The 16,356-nt window shown below is 40.5% G+C and overlaps 2 protein-coding genes across 3 annotated transcripts; one reads left to right on the forward strand and one right to left on the reverse strand.

The window, feature by feature from the left end:
* Window positions 1-109: 109 nt before the first annotated feature.
* Window positions 110-5,447, reverse strand: abraxas1 (abraxas 1, BRCA1 A complex subunit). Its single transcript, XM_061075781.1, has 9 exons — window positions 5,243-5,447; window positions 4,345-4,435; window positions 4,178-4,214; window positions 2,701-2,767; window positions 2,431-2,627; window positions 2,134-2,253; window positions 660-744; window positions 462-573; window positions 110-381 (listed from the first exon to the last, which is right to left on the reverse strand). Exons 1-9 carry the CDS (start codon window positions 5,321-5,323, stop codon window positions 110-112), a joined length of 1,062 nt encoding a protein of 353 aa, XP_060931764.1. The 5' UTR covers window positions 5,324-5,447.
* A 47-nt stretch (window positions 5,448-5,494) lies between these two features.
* gpat3 (glycerol-3-phosphate acyltransferase 3) lies at window positions 5,495-14,427 on the forward strand. 2 transcript variants are annotated; one of them, XM_061072143.1, is made up of 13 exons: window positions 5,495-5,582; window positions 6,505-6,701; window positions 6,833-6,899; window positions 8,749-9,037; window positions 9,124-9,198; window positions 9,325-9,414; window positions 11,862-11,955; window positions 12,035-12,150; window positions 12,270-12,325; window positions 12,419-12,504; window positions 13,559-13,687; window positions 13,911-13,990; window positions 14,105-14,427. In XM_061072143.1, the coding sequence occupies exons 2-13, from the start codon at window positions 6,558-6,560 to the stop codon at window positions 14,229-14,231; spliced, it is 1,353 nt and encodes a 450-aa protein (XP_060928126.1). In that variant the 5' UTR covers window positions 5,495-5,582; window positions 6,505-6,557; the 3' UTR covers window positions 14,232-14,427. The 2 variants fall into 2 exon arrangements, with proteins under 2 accessions (XP_060928126.1, XP_060928134.1); XM_061072151.1 differs by lacking the exon at window positions 5,495-5,582 and adding an exon at window positions 5,617-5,745.
* Window positions 14,428-16,356: the final 1,929 nt, after the last annotated feature.

Raw genomic sequence — 16,356 nt, forward strand, 5'->3', positions numbered from 1 at the left:
TCTTTACAATGAACATTTCAGCTCTTTAGACTCAACAACTCAAGCTGTTCATTGTCAGGATCCAATCAGCTGCTTCCAAACATTTAGTGACATCAGAGTCATGTGACCATTAGAACCAGGCGCGAGCTCCAGTGAGGACCTGCTGTTCCCGTGTTTCCTCTCCCTCCCCGGCTCCCGGCCTCTTCCCACTGGAGTCGGGAGCGTCGCACTTTGAGATCGTGGAAACGTGTTCATGGCGTTTGGCGCCGCAGACGACAGGAACAGGAAACCCCTCCAGAGTGAGCGTCTGTGTGTGGAAGAGCGGCGAGCTGGGGAACCGAGCGGCGAGCGCCTCACGGAGCAGCAGGTTGTCTCTGTGCTCAGACGGATCGCTGACGGTCTCTGCAAACACACAAACACACAAAGATGAGCTTCTCAACATCTCCGCTGTGCATCACATGTTTTATAAACTGAGAACCAACTTTTTCCCGCTTCTTTCTGCCGCTTCTCTCGGACTCTCCTCCTCAGCTGTGACACATCGGCCTGCAGCGTCTCCAGAAGACTCTCGCTCTCCTCCACCTCTCTGCACGCTTTCTGTCCCACACACGGAAACATGAAGGAGTTCAGTACGAGTCAAACGTGTTCCTCAAACCCCCGGGACGGTTTCCTCTGGTTCTCACCTGCAGCTCCACCTGCAGAGAGTCGTTCATTTTGTTCACTTCATTGACTTCTCTCAGGAGCCCGTTGGAGGAGAAAAACTTCGCCCTGCAGCGACAGGGAGGAAAATCAACATCAAAGACGTGATGTAGGTGTGATGTAGATGTGATGTAGACATGATGTAGGTATAATGTAGACGTGATGTACACATGACGCAAGTGTGGTGTAGACATGATGTAGTTGTGATGTAGACGTGATCTAGACGTGATGTAGACGTGACGTAGGTGTGATGTAGACATGATGTAGGTGTGGTGTAGACGTGACGTAGGTGTGATGTAAGTGTGGTGTAGACATGATGTAGGTATAATGTAGACGTGATGTACACATGACGTAAGTGTGGTGTAGACATGATGCAGGTGTGATGTAGACGTGATCTAGACGTGATGTAGAAGTGACGTAGGTGTGATGTACACATGACGCAAGTGTGGTGTAGACATGATGTAGTTGTGATGTAGACGTGATCTAGACGTGATGTAGACGTGACGTAGGTGTGATGTAGACATGATGTAGGTGTGGTGTAGACGTGGTGTAGACGTGACGTAGGTGTGATGTAGACATGATGTAGGTGTGGTGTAGACATGATGTAGGTGTGATGTAGACGTGATGTACACATGACGTAAGTGTGGTGTAGACATGATGTAGGTGTGATGTAGACGTGATGTAGGTGTGATCTAGACGTGATGTAGAAGTGACGTAGGTGTGATGTAGACATGATGTAGGTGTGGTGTAGAGGTGGTGTAGACGTGACGTAGGTGTGATGTACACGTGATGTACATGTGACGTAGGTGTGGTGTAGACGTGATGTAGGTGTGGTGTAGATGTGATGTAGACGTGAGGTAGGTGTGGTGTAGACGTGACGTAGGTGTGGTGTAGACGTGATGTACACATGACGTAGGTGTGGTGTAGACGTGATGTAGACGTGGTGTAGGCGTGACGTAGACGTGATGTAGACGTGACGTAGGTGTGATGTAGACGTGATGTAGGTGTGGTGTAGACGTGGTGTAGACATGATGTAGGTGTGTAGACGTGGTGTAGGTGTGACGTAGACGTGATGTAGACGTGGTGTAGACGTGGTGTAAACGTGATGAAGACATGATGTAGGTGTGTAGACGTGGTGTAGGTGTGACGTAGACGTGGCGTAGACGTGGTGTAAACGTGATGAAGACATGATGTAGGTGTGTAGACGTGGTGTAGGTGTGACGTAGACGTGGTGTAGACGTGGTGTAAACGTGATGAAGACATGATGTAGGTGTGTAGACGTGGTGTAGGTGTGACGTAGACGTGATGTAGACGTGGTGTAGACGTGGTGTAAACGTGATGAAGACATGATGTAGGTGTTGTGTAGACGTGATGTAGACGTGGTGTAGACGTGGTGTAAACGTGATGTAGACATGATGTAGGCGTGTAGAGGTGATGTAGCTGCGTCCGAGGTCGTACCCGTGCTTCTCCATGGTGAGGTTATAACCTGCTGCTGAACAGGAAGTGGACTCCTTCCAGTACGCCTGCTGCTCCAGTGAACCCAGGTTCGTGACCCGGATGGGAACGTTGAGGAACGTCCTTCACAGGCGGAGAAACATATTTGTTGGTTCCAGTTTCCATGTTTTTAATCATACGAGAGAAAAAATGTTTTGTTTTGTCTGATAAAATAAGTGATTAAAGTGAAAGGATGTGATCGATATATTTCTAATCCATTAATCAAGGAAATAATTTGCATATTCCAGGCGGCGGCCTCACCTGCTGCGGGAGATGAAGGCACCGTACTCCGTCTGGTGGGTGGAGCCTGAAGACCTCACCTTACAGGACGCCAGCAGCACAAACAGCACGTGAGGGTTGGACAGACACGTCTTCAGGTTCTCGTGGACGATCTTTTCTCTGAACGTCATCCGTTGATCGGTGTTCCGTCGCTGTCTGTACCAGCCAATCACGTTCTCCTGCAGGGGCATGACATCATCAGCGCTGACTCGGCTGGTTCTAATCTACGTGCAACATTCGGTGTTTTTTTACCTGCTTGTTGTCTGCAAGGACTTTGTGTAGCTCCTCCATGTTCACGTCTCCAACACTGTTGTAAAAACTTCACACACAGAAAGTTAAACAGTTTCACATTAAACCCACCGAGTCGTCAACTCTCCATATTCACATACATTATACAACATCCTCTCTGAAAATCATATATAGCACATACTACATTCTGGAGTGGACAATTACTATTTCTTTATCCCTGGTTTATTTTAATTGTACTTCTTTCTTCTTTCTCCTTTTTATTTAATACATTTTGTATGTAATCAACCATTTATTCTTAATAGATAGATAGATAGATAGATAGATAGATAGATAGATAGATAGATAGATAGATAGATAGATAGATAAGATAGATAGATAGATAGATAGATAGATAGATAGATAGATAGATAGATAGATAGATAGATAGATAGATAGATAGATAGATAGATAGATAGATAGATAGATAGATAGATAGATAGATAGATAAGATAGATAGATAGATAGATAGATAGATAGATAGATAGATAGATAGATAGATAGATAGATAGATAGATAGATAGATAGATAAGATAGATTACTTTATTCATCCCCGAAGGGAAATTAAGTTGTCATAGCAGCCGGTATGACTGTACAATAAAATACAATAGAATAAAATAAAAAATATTGAGGTAGAAAGAATAAAAACAGAAACACAAGATAAATAGGTAGATAAGGTGCAGTGGCAAGATGATGGTAATAGTACTGATGATATGATGGTAATGTTATTGTTAGACAGTATATAAAAATAGTACAGTATATATAGTATATAATATAACATAATATATATTTATATATGATAGTAATTATACCAATATAATAGCAGTATATAGTAATAATGGCAGCAACAGTATATATAATAATAATGTAATATAATAATAATAATTATAACATGTACACATGTATAAATATGTGTATATAGACTTATATATACAAAGAATATACAGAGAGTATGATATAATATATGATATATAGTAGAGGTATAAATATAAGTATTTGACTATACAATAGATAATATAATATACTATGAGTGTAAGAATATTTAGACAGTGTGCAAAAGACAATATTATTGTATAAAAAGATATATAATATCAATATGGTTTATATTAACACATATCACATATGATGTGAAGTAAGTGTATATGGAGCGGAGTGTTGTACAGGGTACACAGTGCAGGGAGACAGGTATATTTATTATAATATATAATAATAATATATAATATTTATTCCCCCTCTTTTTCTCTTGGAGTGAGCACTGTTTGATGTTCTTTCTATGCATTGTACACTGTACTTGAATACCATGTATAACAATATCGTATACAATTGAAAAATGGACAAAGAAAGTAACTGTCTGACTGAAAATGCATATTGTTTTGTTGAAAACTAAATAAAAAATAAGTAAAAAAAAGTAGTAGGTAGAGGTAGTGAATCTGCAGAAACTCACCAGCTCAGCCGGGGACAGGTCATGTGCTTCTGAATATCTGTGGCAGAAATGAAAGATTAACTTTTCAGCAGAGGAAGAAGTGTTCAGGCTCTTTCCTGAAGTTTAGATACTGTTGTCATGGTAACAGTCCATCATTGTGTTATTAAAGCAGAGAAGTGTAAACTGACTGTAGATCTCCTCGATGTGGATGTGATCCGCCTGAGAGTCGCTGATGGTCACCTGCTCCTCGACGCTGATCCGTCCCAGCAGGAGGCCGTCCTGCAGAGACACCAGGCAGAGTCAAGAGTCAAGAGTTTTATCATCAAATGCACAACAATAACATTCAGCAGTCGAAAAAGTAAAAAATTAAATAAATAACATAGAAATAGTATAAAATACAATAAAATAGAATATCAAATTTAGAATAGAAAATAAAATGTATATATCTAAAAAAAATATATATGCAGCTCAAGCTCAAGAAAAATAGAGCAACAATAGTTCAATTAATGGGATGGGATTAGTAAGAGTTCTGTAGAGTTACTGAACTTTACTGAAGTCACAGTTTTAATAATTCAACTGTAAACAAAGAGGAAAACATTAAACTAGATGAAAAGGGATGAATCAGCATCTCCTGATTTAAGTTACTACAGTGATGTTGAGTAAACTGAGAAGTTTTTTACTTTACAGAGTTATTAACACGCTGTATTTCACAGTTATTTGAAACGATATTAACTGATGTAAGAATCCTTTATTAAACCTGACTCGAGTTCCTGCAGCTCCTCAGAGAACCAGTTCATCTAGAGAAGCTCAAACCAGAACCAGTTCATCTAGAGAAGCTCACACCAGAACCAGTCAGTTCGCTTCTCTCACTGAAACACCTTCATCCCATCAACGTGTTCCTCACTAAGGTTCCTCACTAAGGTTCCTCACTATGGTTCCTCACTAAGGTTCCTCACTATGGTTCCTCACTAAGGTTCCTCACTATGGTTCCTCACTATGGTTCCTCACTAAGGTTCCTCACTAAGGTTCCTCACTAAGGTTCCTCACTAAGGTTCCTCACTATGGTTCCTCACTATGGTTCCTCACCGCGTCCGAGTCACTGTTCAGATGCTGAAACATTAGAGAAGACAGAACGATCCCGGAAGCACGAACTATGGGCTCCGCCATGTTGGTTGTGATGCTAACCTGCAGCTAACCTGCAGCTAACCTGCTGGTTAGCACCTGCTAAGCTAACCTGCAGCTACACCACTGTTAACCTGCAGTTAACATAACCACCTGCTAACTGCTAACTGCTAACCTGCAGCTAACGAGCGTCACGGCAGCGCAGGGCTTTTATGTCAGCACGTCGGGGTGACGCAGCAGCAGGGGGCGTGGTCTGTCGCAGCGGAGCAGCAGTGTGTTATTTCTCGTCTCGTCTGAAAAAAAGGTAAATAAATAAATCACGCGTTGTTTCTCTTGTTTATCAGTTTATCAGATTAAATCCGGTTCGTTCGGTTTAATCTCAACTTCACCGTTAGACCGAACATCTACTCGAGTACTTCTACTCGAGTACAGGGGAGCCGGAGCGAGTACTCTTCACTTCGTGTTACGTAAAGTACTTCTATTCTTTAAAGTTTAAGTACTTAACGTGTTGCAGAGAACTCTGAACACAGAGAACGATTCTCTCAGATTAAAGTACAAATACCGTTTTATAATAAAGTTAAAATCCTGTAGATGTGTCAACGAAAAGTACTTGAAGTTTCCAAAGTACAAGTACTGTTTATGAACTTTATCCATAGCTGGATTTAGTTCATATACTGTTTCATTATTGTTTTATTAATGATGAATATGTGAGCAGAGGTTTTTTAAATCACTTTTCAGCTTCTCATGGGAAAATATTTGTGTTTAGTCATTTGAAGAAAAATCCTCCTGTTCTGTGTGAATTATTTATTTGTAAAAAATAAACCGATTGTTTGTGTTTGATTCTCCTTCAGAAATATTCACTTTGAAAAATCAAATTAAACGGAAACAGACAATTATTCAATATTTAAAAGTTTCAGGTATTTAACAGCTGATGAAGAATTTCAGTATTGGACGATTCAAAGTTTCAGAATCAGAATCAGGTTTTATCGGCCAAGTAAGTTTGCACAAACAAGGAATTTGACTTGGTAAAGTGGCTGTGTGTGCGTACACAGAATACACAACACAACACAAACAGTGCGATCGTCTCAGAAAACGAAAGAAAAGAAGTTCAGTGATAAATATTAAACGGTATAAGTATTACAGTTTGACCTGATGGTGGCGCTAGATGAAAATGCTTCAGGATTCCTCCTCTGGAGAATCGGCTCAGTCCATCTGTTGTGTTTCAGCGTCAGACGATGACGTGACCTCGGAGCCGCAGATCAGTGACCTCTAGGTCGTGATGGACGACCTCTGGGCCGTGGCGGTGGGCGTGTTCCAGGCCTGGATGTTCGTGGTGGTTTTCTTCATCATGCTGCCGGCGATGTGCGGCCTCTCGCTGGGCGTCACCAGCGTCTACATCCAGATCCTGGTGAAGATCCTGGAGGTAACGTGAAGCACGGGGGACTCTCAGCTTCCTGTCTGTTGTGGTGTTTTTACATTCAGACACGTTGTCGTCTTCATCTTCCCTGAGCGTGTGTGTTCAGTCTAAATGTCCGAGGTCACGTGTCTTCGCAGTGGGCGACGATACGAATCCAGAGAGGACGCCAGGAGCAGCCGAGCGTCCCGGTGCCGCTGCCCAACGGTGAGTCCTCAGCTCACATGTTCATCACCTGTAGGAGGAACACAGGCTCATGTTAGCCTACACTACCCAAGATGCACCACTCTCCACATGGCGACCAGACGTTCGACGCTTTAGTGTCAAGATGTCGTCCAACTTCCATCTTAAATATCTTAATTTCCTGTATATCTTTTGGTTTTGAACCCAAAGAACTAATATATATTACATATGATGTGATTATTTTCACCAGTATCAGGATCATGTGTAAATGACTCAGCACATGCCGTCCGGCTGCACTCAGGTCATGTGACTGTGTGCGTGTGGGAGCTTCCCATTGGTCGGCTCGGACGTGTGATGTCGGCGTGTTAGGCTGCGTGAAGAAACCACATGGCTCGGTTCAGGGTGATGATGCAACAGCAGCAGATTATATAAGTTTGAACAAACAGACGACACACACATACAGACACACACACACACACACACACACACGCACACACACAGTTTAGCTGCAACATGAAAACACGGGCTTGGATCTGGACATGCAGCAGCCTGAGCTGATGGTTCATGAAGCGTTAAATGTTGGAGGTCGTCGTCCTCGTGACCTCAGACAGTTTCACACACGTGGTCACATGACCTCGGAGGTCGGCAGGATTCAAATCACACAAACAACACAAACTAAACTAAACAACTCATTTTCATTGTCCTGTAACAGAACTTTGTAATTTCTCCGTCAGTTAATGAGTCGAAACACAAACTGATCGTTTAAAACATGTTCTCATTAAACTGGAGGATTTAACCAGGTGTGGAAACTGAGTTGATTATGAGACATTAAATAAAGTTAAATGAAGTTAATCAGGCGATAAATAGACCTCGTCGTCTCTTTCAAGGATCTAAGTTTCATATCAGATCAGAGATTGTCGTCTGGATCGCCCCCTGGTGGCTGGCTGCGGTATAAGTAGGGTTGCAAAATTCCGGGAATATTCAAAGTTGGAAACTTTCCACGGGAATTAACAGGAATGAACTGGAAATGTTGTGGGTAATTTATACTAACTGTATTGACCTTGTCATATACAGACATAAATATAAACATTTTGTTGTGTCATAGGCTGATTTGAGCCCAGAGGAAACTTTGGGCACTTGACTATATGCTTCTGCATCGTTGTGTCATTCTTAACATAGGTCTTTGCACAGTATTTGCAAATGTACACAGCCTTTCCTTCTACATTGGATGAGGTGAAATGTCTCCACACATGAGAGAGTGCACGTGGCATTGTTCTGTAGAATAAGATGAGAAACAAGTTTGTAAAAACACACTAATGCAATGCCAGAGATATAAATAGTTAGCCAAACAATTGGAATCGTCTGTAAACATATTTTACAATTGATGGATAAATGAATGGAAATAGTCTAGATGAACAGATGAACAATCCTCAATCAGCATGCTAATATATTTCCCCAGTAATATCATGGAAACTTACCTGACTAGTCCTGCACTCTACAGCAGGCCTCAGTAGCCCTGCTGTAGAGTGAAGCATGCTGGGAGATGCCAAAATTCCCGAGCTAAACTTCCCATGGAAAGTTTCCGGAAATTTACCGAAAAACTTTCCGACCCTTTGCAACCCTAAGTATAAGTCATAAACCCCTCCTCCTCCATGTTAGCAGATGGGACCTGGATTAAAGTAGAAACCTCAGTGTCACAGCTTCACGATCACTGAACAGACTCTGACTGTGAATTATCTCATCACCACAAGATGGCAGCGTTTGTTTTTCTACAACAGGAGGAAGTGGAGACGTTGGAGCGTCGTTACCATGACAACAAACTCACTTGTATCTAATCAAATCATAGTCAAATCCTAACTCAGTTCTCTCCCAGGGATCATTGAGCGAGCGGGCGGCTCGATGGAGGAGGAGATGGCGCCGCTGCGGAACTCTGTGTCGCCGGCAGGGGCGGAGTTCTCCCTGAGCGACGCCCTCTACTTCTACAAGGAGGGCGTGGAGAGCATGGTGGACGACCAGGTGACTCAGCGCTTCTCCTCCGAGGAGCTGGCCTCCTGGAACCTCCTCACACGCACCAACCAAAACTTCCGCTACATCAGCCTCCGCCTCACCGTCATCTGGGGCCTCGGCGTCTTCGTACGCTACGGCGTCCTCTTCCCTCTCAGGTCAGTGTCATTTATTAATATTAATCATAATGTCTCATATCAACACTTTGTGACTCTGGTCCCGGACGTTTATCTTGTTCCTGCAGAATCACGCTCACCGTCATCGGACTCTCGTGGCTCGTGATCGGAACGACTCTGGTCGGATTTCTGCCTGAAAGCAGGTGAGACAACAACAAGTCTGATTTCAGTGTGTTGATTAACATGTTGTTATGTTCATCCATGTTGTGTGTGTGTGTGTGTGTGTGTGTGTGTGTGTGTGTGTGTGTGTGTGTGTGTGTGTGTGTCAGTGTGAAGACGTGGCTCAGTGAACTGGTTCATGTGACCTGCTACAGAATCTGTGCCAGAGGTTTATCAGCGACCGTCCACTATCACAACAGGTCAGTGGTTTCATCCGGACTCACACGACCTCAGGAGAAGAACCCAGAACTACTTTCATTACATGTGTACTTGTAGTAGAACTTTACTCTGACAGGGGAAGTTACAGCCGGTTTGTTTACAGTGAGATTTTCACGTGTTCTGTCAGAAAAACAATTTCCACCAGAATCTGTTCATCTGATATTTTTTAATATTTCCCATAATTCAGAGAGGACACGTGTGTTTTTTCCTATCTGCAGTAAACATCCATCAGATCTTAGTTTTATATACATTTTTATTTAGATTTCTTTCAATTTAATCCTCTGATTTATTCTGATAAAATAAAAGAACATGAATCAGAACTGAGGGAAACTGACCTTTTTAATTATTAGACCAAGAAAAATAAATGAGAAGGAAACAAACAAAAAAAAAGGATGCATTTAAACTGGCAATTAAAATGAGATTTATATATTTTTTATGTCGTCGATCGTCTTTTATGTTTTTCTATCACCAGATGAAACAGGTTCAGTTTCCAACCTATTTTCCAACCTACCTGTTTAATTTGAGTCCAGTTTGAATTTAAATAGAAAATATTGTAAGATTAAATAACTGAAGTAAAAGAACAGATTTCATCTCTTCTGTTCATCTGATATTTTTAAATATTTCCCATAATTCAGAGAGGACACGTGTGTTTTTACTATCTGCAGTAAACATCCATCAGATCTTAGTTTTATATACATTTTTATTTAAATTTTCTTTCAATTTAATCCTCTGATTTATTCTGATAAAATTAAACAGGATGAAAATATCTTTTAAATGAATCAACATCATGTATAATTTTTTCTGAACTCTTCGTTTCTCTTGTATTTTCTTTGATCATATTTTATAAACGTCTTTGTTTCTTCACTTTTTCTCCTTCAGATTAAAATCAATATTAAATGTTCAGAGTGAAAATATCTGTCGATTAAAATGCAGATGTGACGTCATGTGATCAGATGATTCAACATCTGTCTCCACATGTTGCAGGATCAGGTTCCATCTATTACATCTATAACATCTATAACATATTTTCACGTGTTCTGTCAGAAAAACAATTTCCACCAGAATCTGTTCATCTGATATTTTTTAATATTTCCCATAATTCAGAGAGGACACGTGTGTTTTTACTGTCTGCAGTAAACATCCATCAGATCTTAGTTTTATATACATTTTTATTTAGATTTTATTTCAATTTAATCCTCTGATTTATTCTGATAAAATAAAAGAACATGAATCAGAACTGAGGGAAACTGACCTTTTTAATTATTAGACCAAGAAAAATAAATGAGAAGGAAACAAACAAAAAAAAGGATGCATTTAAACTGGCAATTAAAATGAGATTTATATATTTTTTATGTCGTCGATCGTCTTTTATGTTTTTCTATCATCAGATGAAACAGGTTCAGTTTCCAACCTATTTTCCAACCTACCTGTTTAATTTGAGTCCAGTTTGAATTTAAATAGAAAATATTGTAAGATTAAATAACTGAAGTAAAAGAACAGATTTCATCTCTTCTGTTCATCTGTAAATTTTTAAATATTTCCCATAATTCAGAGAGGACACGTGTGTTTTTACTATCTGCAGTAAACATCCATCAGATCTTAGTTTTATATAAATTTTTTAATTTAATCCTCAGATTTATTCTGATAAAATTAAACAGGATGAAAATATTTTTGAAATGAATCAACATCATGTATAATTTTTTCTGAACTTTTCGTTTTCTCTTGTATTTTCTTTGATCATATTTTATAAACGTCTTTGTTTCTTCCCTTTTTCTCCTTCAGATTAAAATCAATATTAAATGTTCAGAGTGAAAATATCTGTCGATTAAAATGCAGATGTGACGTCATGTGATCAGATGATTCAACATCTGTCTCCACATGTTGTAGGATCAGGTTCCATCTATTACATCTATTACATCTATTACATCTATAACATCTATTACATCTCACACTCCAGGAAATAGACTGATTCCATGTTTACACACAAACTCCTGATACAAATATATTTAATGATTAAAATATTAAAGAAACGGTTTCTGCTTCAAGACTCTGAATATTCATATTTTATTCATATTTATTCTGTCATGAACAAACATCACTTAACTGATTTGTCTGAAGGAAACATTTTATCCAACAAATCAATAAATCAATTTCCACCAGAATCCATGAACTGAGAAATCTAGAAAATACCAAGAAATATGAAGGAACCTAGAAATACACAAAACATAATCTAGTAAACAGAAATTGACGGCCAGTACTTCATCATCTTCACTGTGGCTCTGTAACGACATGAAGTTACACAAATATAAATATTAATAATCGACCCTGGTAAACGTCAAAGTGCAGGAGTTTTACTTGTAGTATTTACTCTTTGCTGTCGTGGTACTTTTACTGAAGGAAAGTATCTGATTACTTCTTGTGTCTCCAGAGACAACCGGCCTCAGAAAGGAGGAATCTGTGTGTCCAATCACACGACTCCGATCGACGTGGTGATTCTGGCCAATGACGGCTGCTACGCCATGGTGAGTCAGTGGCGTCCGGCCGGCGGCTCGGCGTGCTGAGGAAGTGATGTCACGGCGCTGTGCTTCCTGTCGTCCTCAGGTGGGTCAGGTGCACGGCGGTCTGATGGGGGTCATCCAGAGGTCGATGGTCAGGTCGTGTCCTCACGTTTGGTTCGAGAGGTCGGAGATGAGAGACCGCCACGCCGTGACCAGCAGGTTAAAGTCACGACTCTGAAATATGTAGAAATTAAAAAACTCGTCTCTGTTGTTCGCCTGGTTCCTCGTTGTCGTGACGACGGACGATGACTCATGAAAAGCTCTTCCTGTCTCTGCAGGCTGAGAGCTCACGTGGCGGCGAAGAACAAACTTCCCATCCTGATATTTCCTGAAGGTCAGTTTGCTCCACGCCGCTCTGCCACCGGTCATGTGAGGGGGGGGGTGACGGCGGTCAGATAACGACTTCCTGTTTCTCTGTGTCAAACAGGAACTTGCATCAACAACACGTCGGTCATGATGTTTAAGAAAGGAAGCTTCGAAATCGGAGGAACCATCCACCCGGTCGCCATCAAGGTACGAAGCACGACATCACGCTTCACCACAAACACTCACACGCATCAGAACCTCAGACCTTCATCAGAACCTCAGACCTTCATCAGAACCTCAGACCTTCATCAGAACCTCAGACCTCCATCAGAACCTCAGACCTTCATCAGAACCTCATCAGAACCTCAGACCTTCATCAGAACCTCAGACCTTCATCACAACCTCAGACCCTCATCAGACCTTCATCAGAACTTCAGACCTTCATCAGAGCCTCAGACCTTCATCAGAACCTCAGACCTTCATCAGACCTTCATCAGAACCTCAGACCTTCATCAGACCTTCATCAGAACCTCAGACCTCCATCAGAGCCTCAGACCCTCATCAGATCCTCAGACCTTCATCAGACCTTCATCAGACCCTCAGACCTTCATCAGAACCTCAGACCTTCATCAGAACCTCAGACCTCCATCAGAACCTCAGACCTTCATCAGAACCTCAGACCTTCATCAGACCTTCATCAGACCCTCAGACCTTCATCAGAACCTCAGACCTTCATCAGAACCTCAGACTTTCATCAGAACCTCAGACCTTCATCAGAGCCTCAGACCTTCATCAGAACCTCAGACCTTCATCAGAGCCTCAGACCTTCATCAGAACCTCAGACCTCCATCAGAACCTCAGACCTTCATCAGAACCTCAGACCTTCATCAGAACCTCAGACCTTCATCAGACCTTCATCAGAGCCTCAGACCTTCATCAGAACCTCAGACCTTCATCAGAACCTCAGACCTTCATCAGACCTTCATCAGAGCCTCAGACCTTCATCAGACCTTCATCAGAGCCTCAGACCTTCATCAGAGCCTCAGACCTTCATCAGAACCTCAGACCTTCATCAGAACCTCAGACCTTCATCAGAGCCTCAGACCTTCATCAGACCTTCATCAGAGCCTCAGACCTCCATCAGAACCTCAGACCTTCATTAGAACCTCAGACCTTCATCAGACCTTCACATCCTTGTGTTCACATCAGAGAAGCAGAATGAAGTTCTAGTTGAGTGTGACCTCCGTTCTCTGTGCTTCAGTACGACCCTCGGTTCGGCGACGCCTTCTGGAACAGCGGTAAATACAACATGGTGAGTTACCTGCTCCGCATGATGACCAGCTGGGCCATCGTCGTCAACGTGTGGTACCTCCCCCCCATGACCATACAGGTACGAAGACCCGCCTCCAAAACACCTTGAGACAGAGATTCCGTATGAGAGATTCACTACGTTTTAATTTCTTGATTTATAGATTCAGTATAAAAACAGTAACTGAACTTCAGAGCCTTCAGGACTCACTGGTCAATGAGCTGAAGGAACATTGTTCCTCTTCATGTTCTTATATAAGCATTCTATAACATTAATATCTGTGTTTCCATGGCGACGAGAGCAGGACGGCGAGGACGCAGCTCAGTTTGCAAACAGAGTGAAATCTGCTGTGGCTCATCAGGGTGGTCTCCTGGACCTGGACTGGTGAGGAGCCCTGAGTAATCAGATTACTGTTCAGCTCGTTTCCTTCTGAAGCTGTGAATTCAAACTTCTTCTTCTTCTTCTTCTTCTTCTTCTTCTTCTGCTTCTTCTTCTCAGGGATGGAGGATTGAAACGAGGGAAAGTGAAGGATTCTCTGAAGGAGGAGCAGCAGAAGAAGTACAGCAGCATCATCACCGGACAGAACAACGTGGACGATCACGACTTCTCGTCTTTAACGACATGAGAACTTTAAATAAATCAAACAGCTCAGATCTTTATTTCCTTCCTCCTGACGTCCTGTGTGCAACGCTGTGTTTTCACCAGCAGGAGGCAGCGTGTGATAACAGTTGACTCAGTCCGGATCATGTGACCCTTTAAAATGAAGCAGAAATTCAGTTTAAAATGTTATTATCTGTTTATAAATGTGTTTTTAAACTGGACATGGATCTTTATTTACTGCACAGGCACACACACACACACACACACACACACTTTCATTTATGTATTGATTTATCTTTTATTGATGTAATTTTAAAACGATGTCATCATTGAGTTGTTTGATGTGAAGATGAATTCATCGACTCGAAAACGACGTGAACAGAAAGTTTGTAACAATAGAAAGAAATGAAAGTGAAAAATGATGAAGAAGAGGTTTCACGTTCTTCATCAAACCTCCTGTTCAACAAACACACATGTGAGAATAACAGGAAATAAAAACATGAGAACATGAATCAGAACTGAGGGAAACTGACCTTTTTAATTATTAGACCCAGAAAAATAAATGAGAAGGAAACAAACAAAAAAAAGGATGCATTTAAACTGGCAATTAAAATGAGATTTATATATTTTTTTGTCGTCGATCGTCTTTTATGTTTTTCTATCACCAGATGAAACAGGTTCAGTTTCCAACCTATTTTCCAACCTACCTGTTTAATTTGAGTCCAGTTTGAATTTAAATAGAAAATATTTTAAGATTAAATAACTGAAATAAAAGAACAGATTTCATCTCTTCTGTTCATCTGTTAATTTTTAAATATTTCCCATAATTCAGAGAGGACACGTGTGTTTTTACTATCTGCAGTAAAAATCCATCAGATCTTAGTTTTATATACATTTTTATTAAAATTTTCTTTAAATTCAATCCTCAGATTTATTCTGATAAAATTAAACAGGATGAAAATATTTTTTAAATGAATCAACATCATGTATAATTTTTTCTGAACTCTTCGTTTCTCTTGTATTTTCTTTGATCATATTTTATAAACCTCTTTGTTTCTTCACTTTTTCTCCTTCAGATTAAAATCAATATTAAATGTTAAGAGTGAAAATATCTGTCGATTAAAATGCAGATGTGACGTCATGTGATCAGATGATTCAACATCTGTCTCCACATGTTGCAGGATCAGGATCCATCTATTACATCTATAACATCTATTACATCTATAACATCTATTACATCTATTACATCTATTAAAACTATTACATCTCACACTCCAGGAAATAGACTGATTCCATGTTTACACACAAACTCCCGATACAAATATTTTTAATGATTAAAATATTAAAGAAACAGTTTCTGCTTCAAGACTCTGAATATTAATATTTTATTCATATTTATTCTGTCATGAACAAACATCACTTAACTGATTTGTCTGAAGGAAACATTTTATCCAACAAATCATTAAAAAATGTAATAAAAAAAGTATAAATCTCTGGCAGAGTAAATATTTCTATCAGAGACATTTTATCATTGTAGATATAATTTATCGATGAGTGATAATAATCCATAAAATGTTTTGAATCTATTTTAAAAGGAGATTTTTAATTTTAACTTGATTCTGTTTAAACTTTTTGTTATTTTTCAGATTTCATCAGTTCTGCTTCACGTTTCATGTAAATTATTCATTTCACAGAGAATTCCACCTGAACTCTGCAGCTTCAACATTTCTCTCTGAGTTTCATTTTCAATTTGAATCCAGGAACGATCTGAAGAGAAAATCCTTCACGTTTCCTATTTGTTCAAATTCTCTTGAGTTTCAAACAAAACTTGATTTTATGATTTGCAAACATTTTCCAGCTGAAGGAGACGATGACGACAAAGAGCTGCGGCCTCGAGACGCTGCCACGGAGTTTGTGGTGAAATGATGATGTGATTCCTGCTCAGAACAAACTGCTGCAACCACACAAACACACACACACACACACACACACACACACACACTCTCATGTTTCCTGTGACGCTGCTTTAATAAAGAAGCCAGACACTGTGAAATAGCTCAGAGTGATGCCTCCACACACAGCCGGGCTTACGTGTGTTGGCGCGGCCGCGGCTGCAGCACACGCCTCTAATAACAATCCCCAGACTCAAA

Source organism: Limanda limanda, chromosome 1, assembly GCF_963576545.1.
Source record: "Limanda limanda chromosome 1, fLimLim1.1, whole genome shotgun sequence".
Classification (NCBI taxonomy): Eukaryota; Metazoa; Chordata; class Actinopteri; order Pleuronectiformes; family Pleuronectidae; genus Limanda; species Limanda limanda.

Excerpts from the sequence above, each read along its gene's own strand:
- abraxas1 (XM_061075781.1), bottom strand. The coding sequence starts at position 5,323 with ATGGCGGAGCCCATAGTTCGTGCTTCCGGGATCGTTCTGTCTTCTCTA. Across the intron at positions 2,768-4,177 it reads ACCTGTCCCCGGCTGAGCTG|TTTTTACAACAGTGTTGGAG; the intron begins GTGAGTTTCTGC and ends CTGTGTGTGAAG. Across the intron at positions 2,254-2,430 it reads GCCTTCATCTCCCGCAGCAG|GACGTTCCTCAACGTTCCCA; the intron begins GTGAGGCCGCCG and ends CCGCCTGTGAAG.
- gpat3 (XM_061072143.1), top strand. The coding sequence starts at position 6,558 with ATGGACGACCTCTGGGCCGTGGCGGTGGGCGTGTTCCAGGCCTGGATG. Across the intron at positions 6,900-8,748 it reads CCCGGTGCCGCTGCCCAACG|GGATCATTGAGCGAGCGGGC; the intron begins GTGAGTCCTCAG and ends GTTCTCTCCCAG. Across the intron at positions 9,199-9,324 it reads GGATTTCTGCCTGAAAGCAG|TGTGAAGACGTGGCTCAGTG; the intron begins GTGAGACAACAA and ends TGTGTGTGTCAG.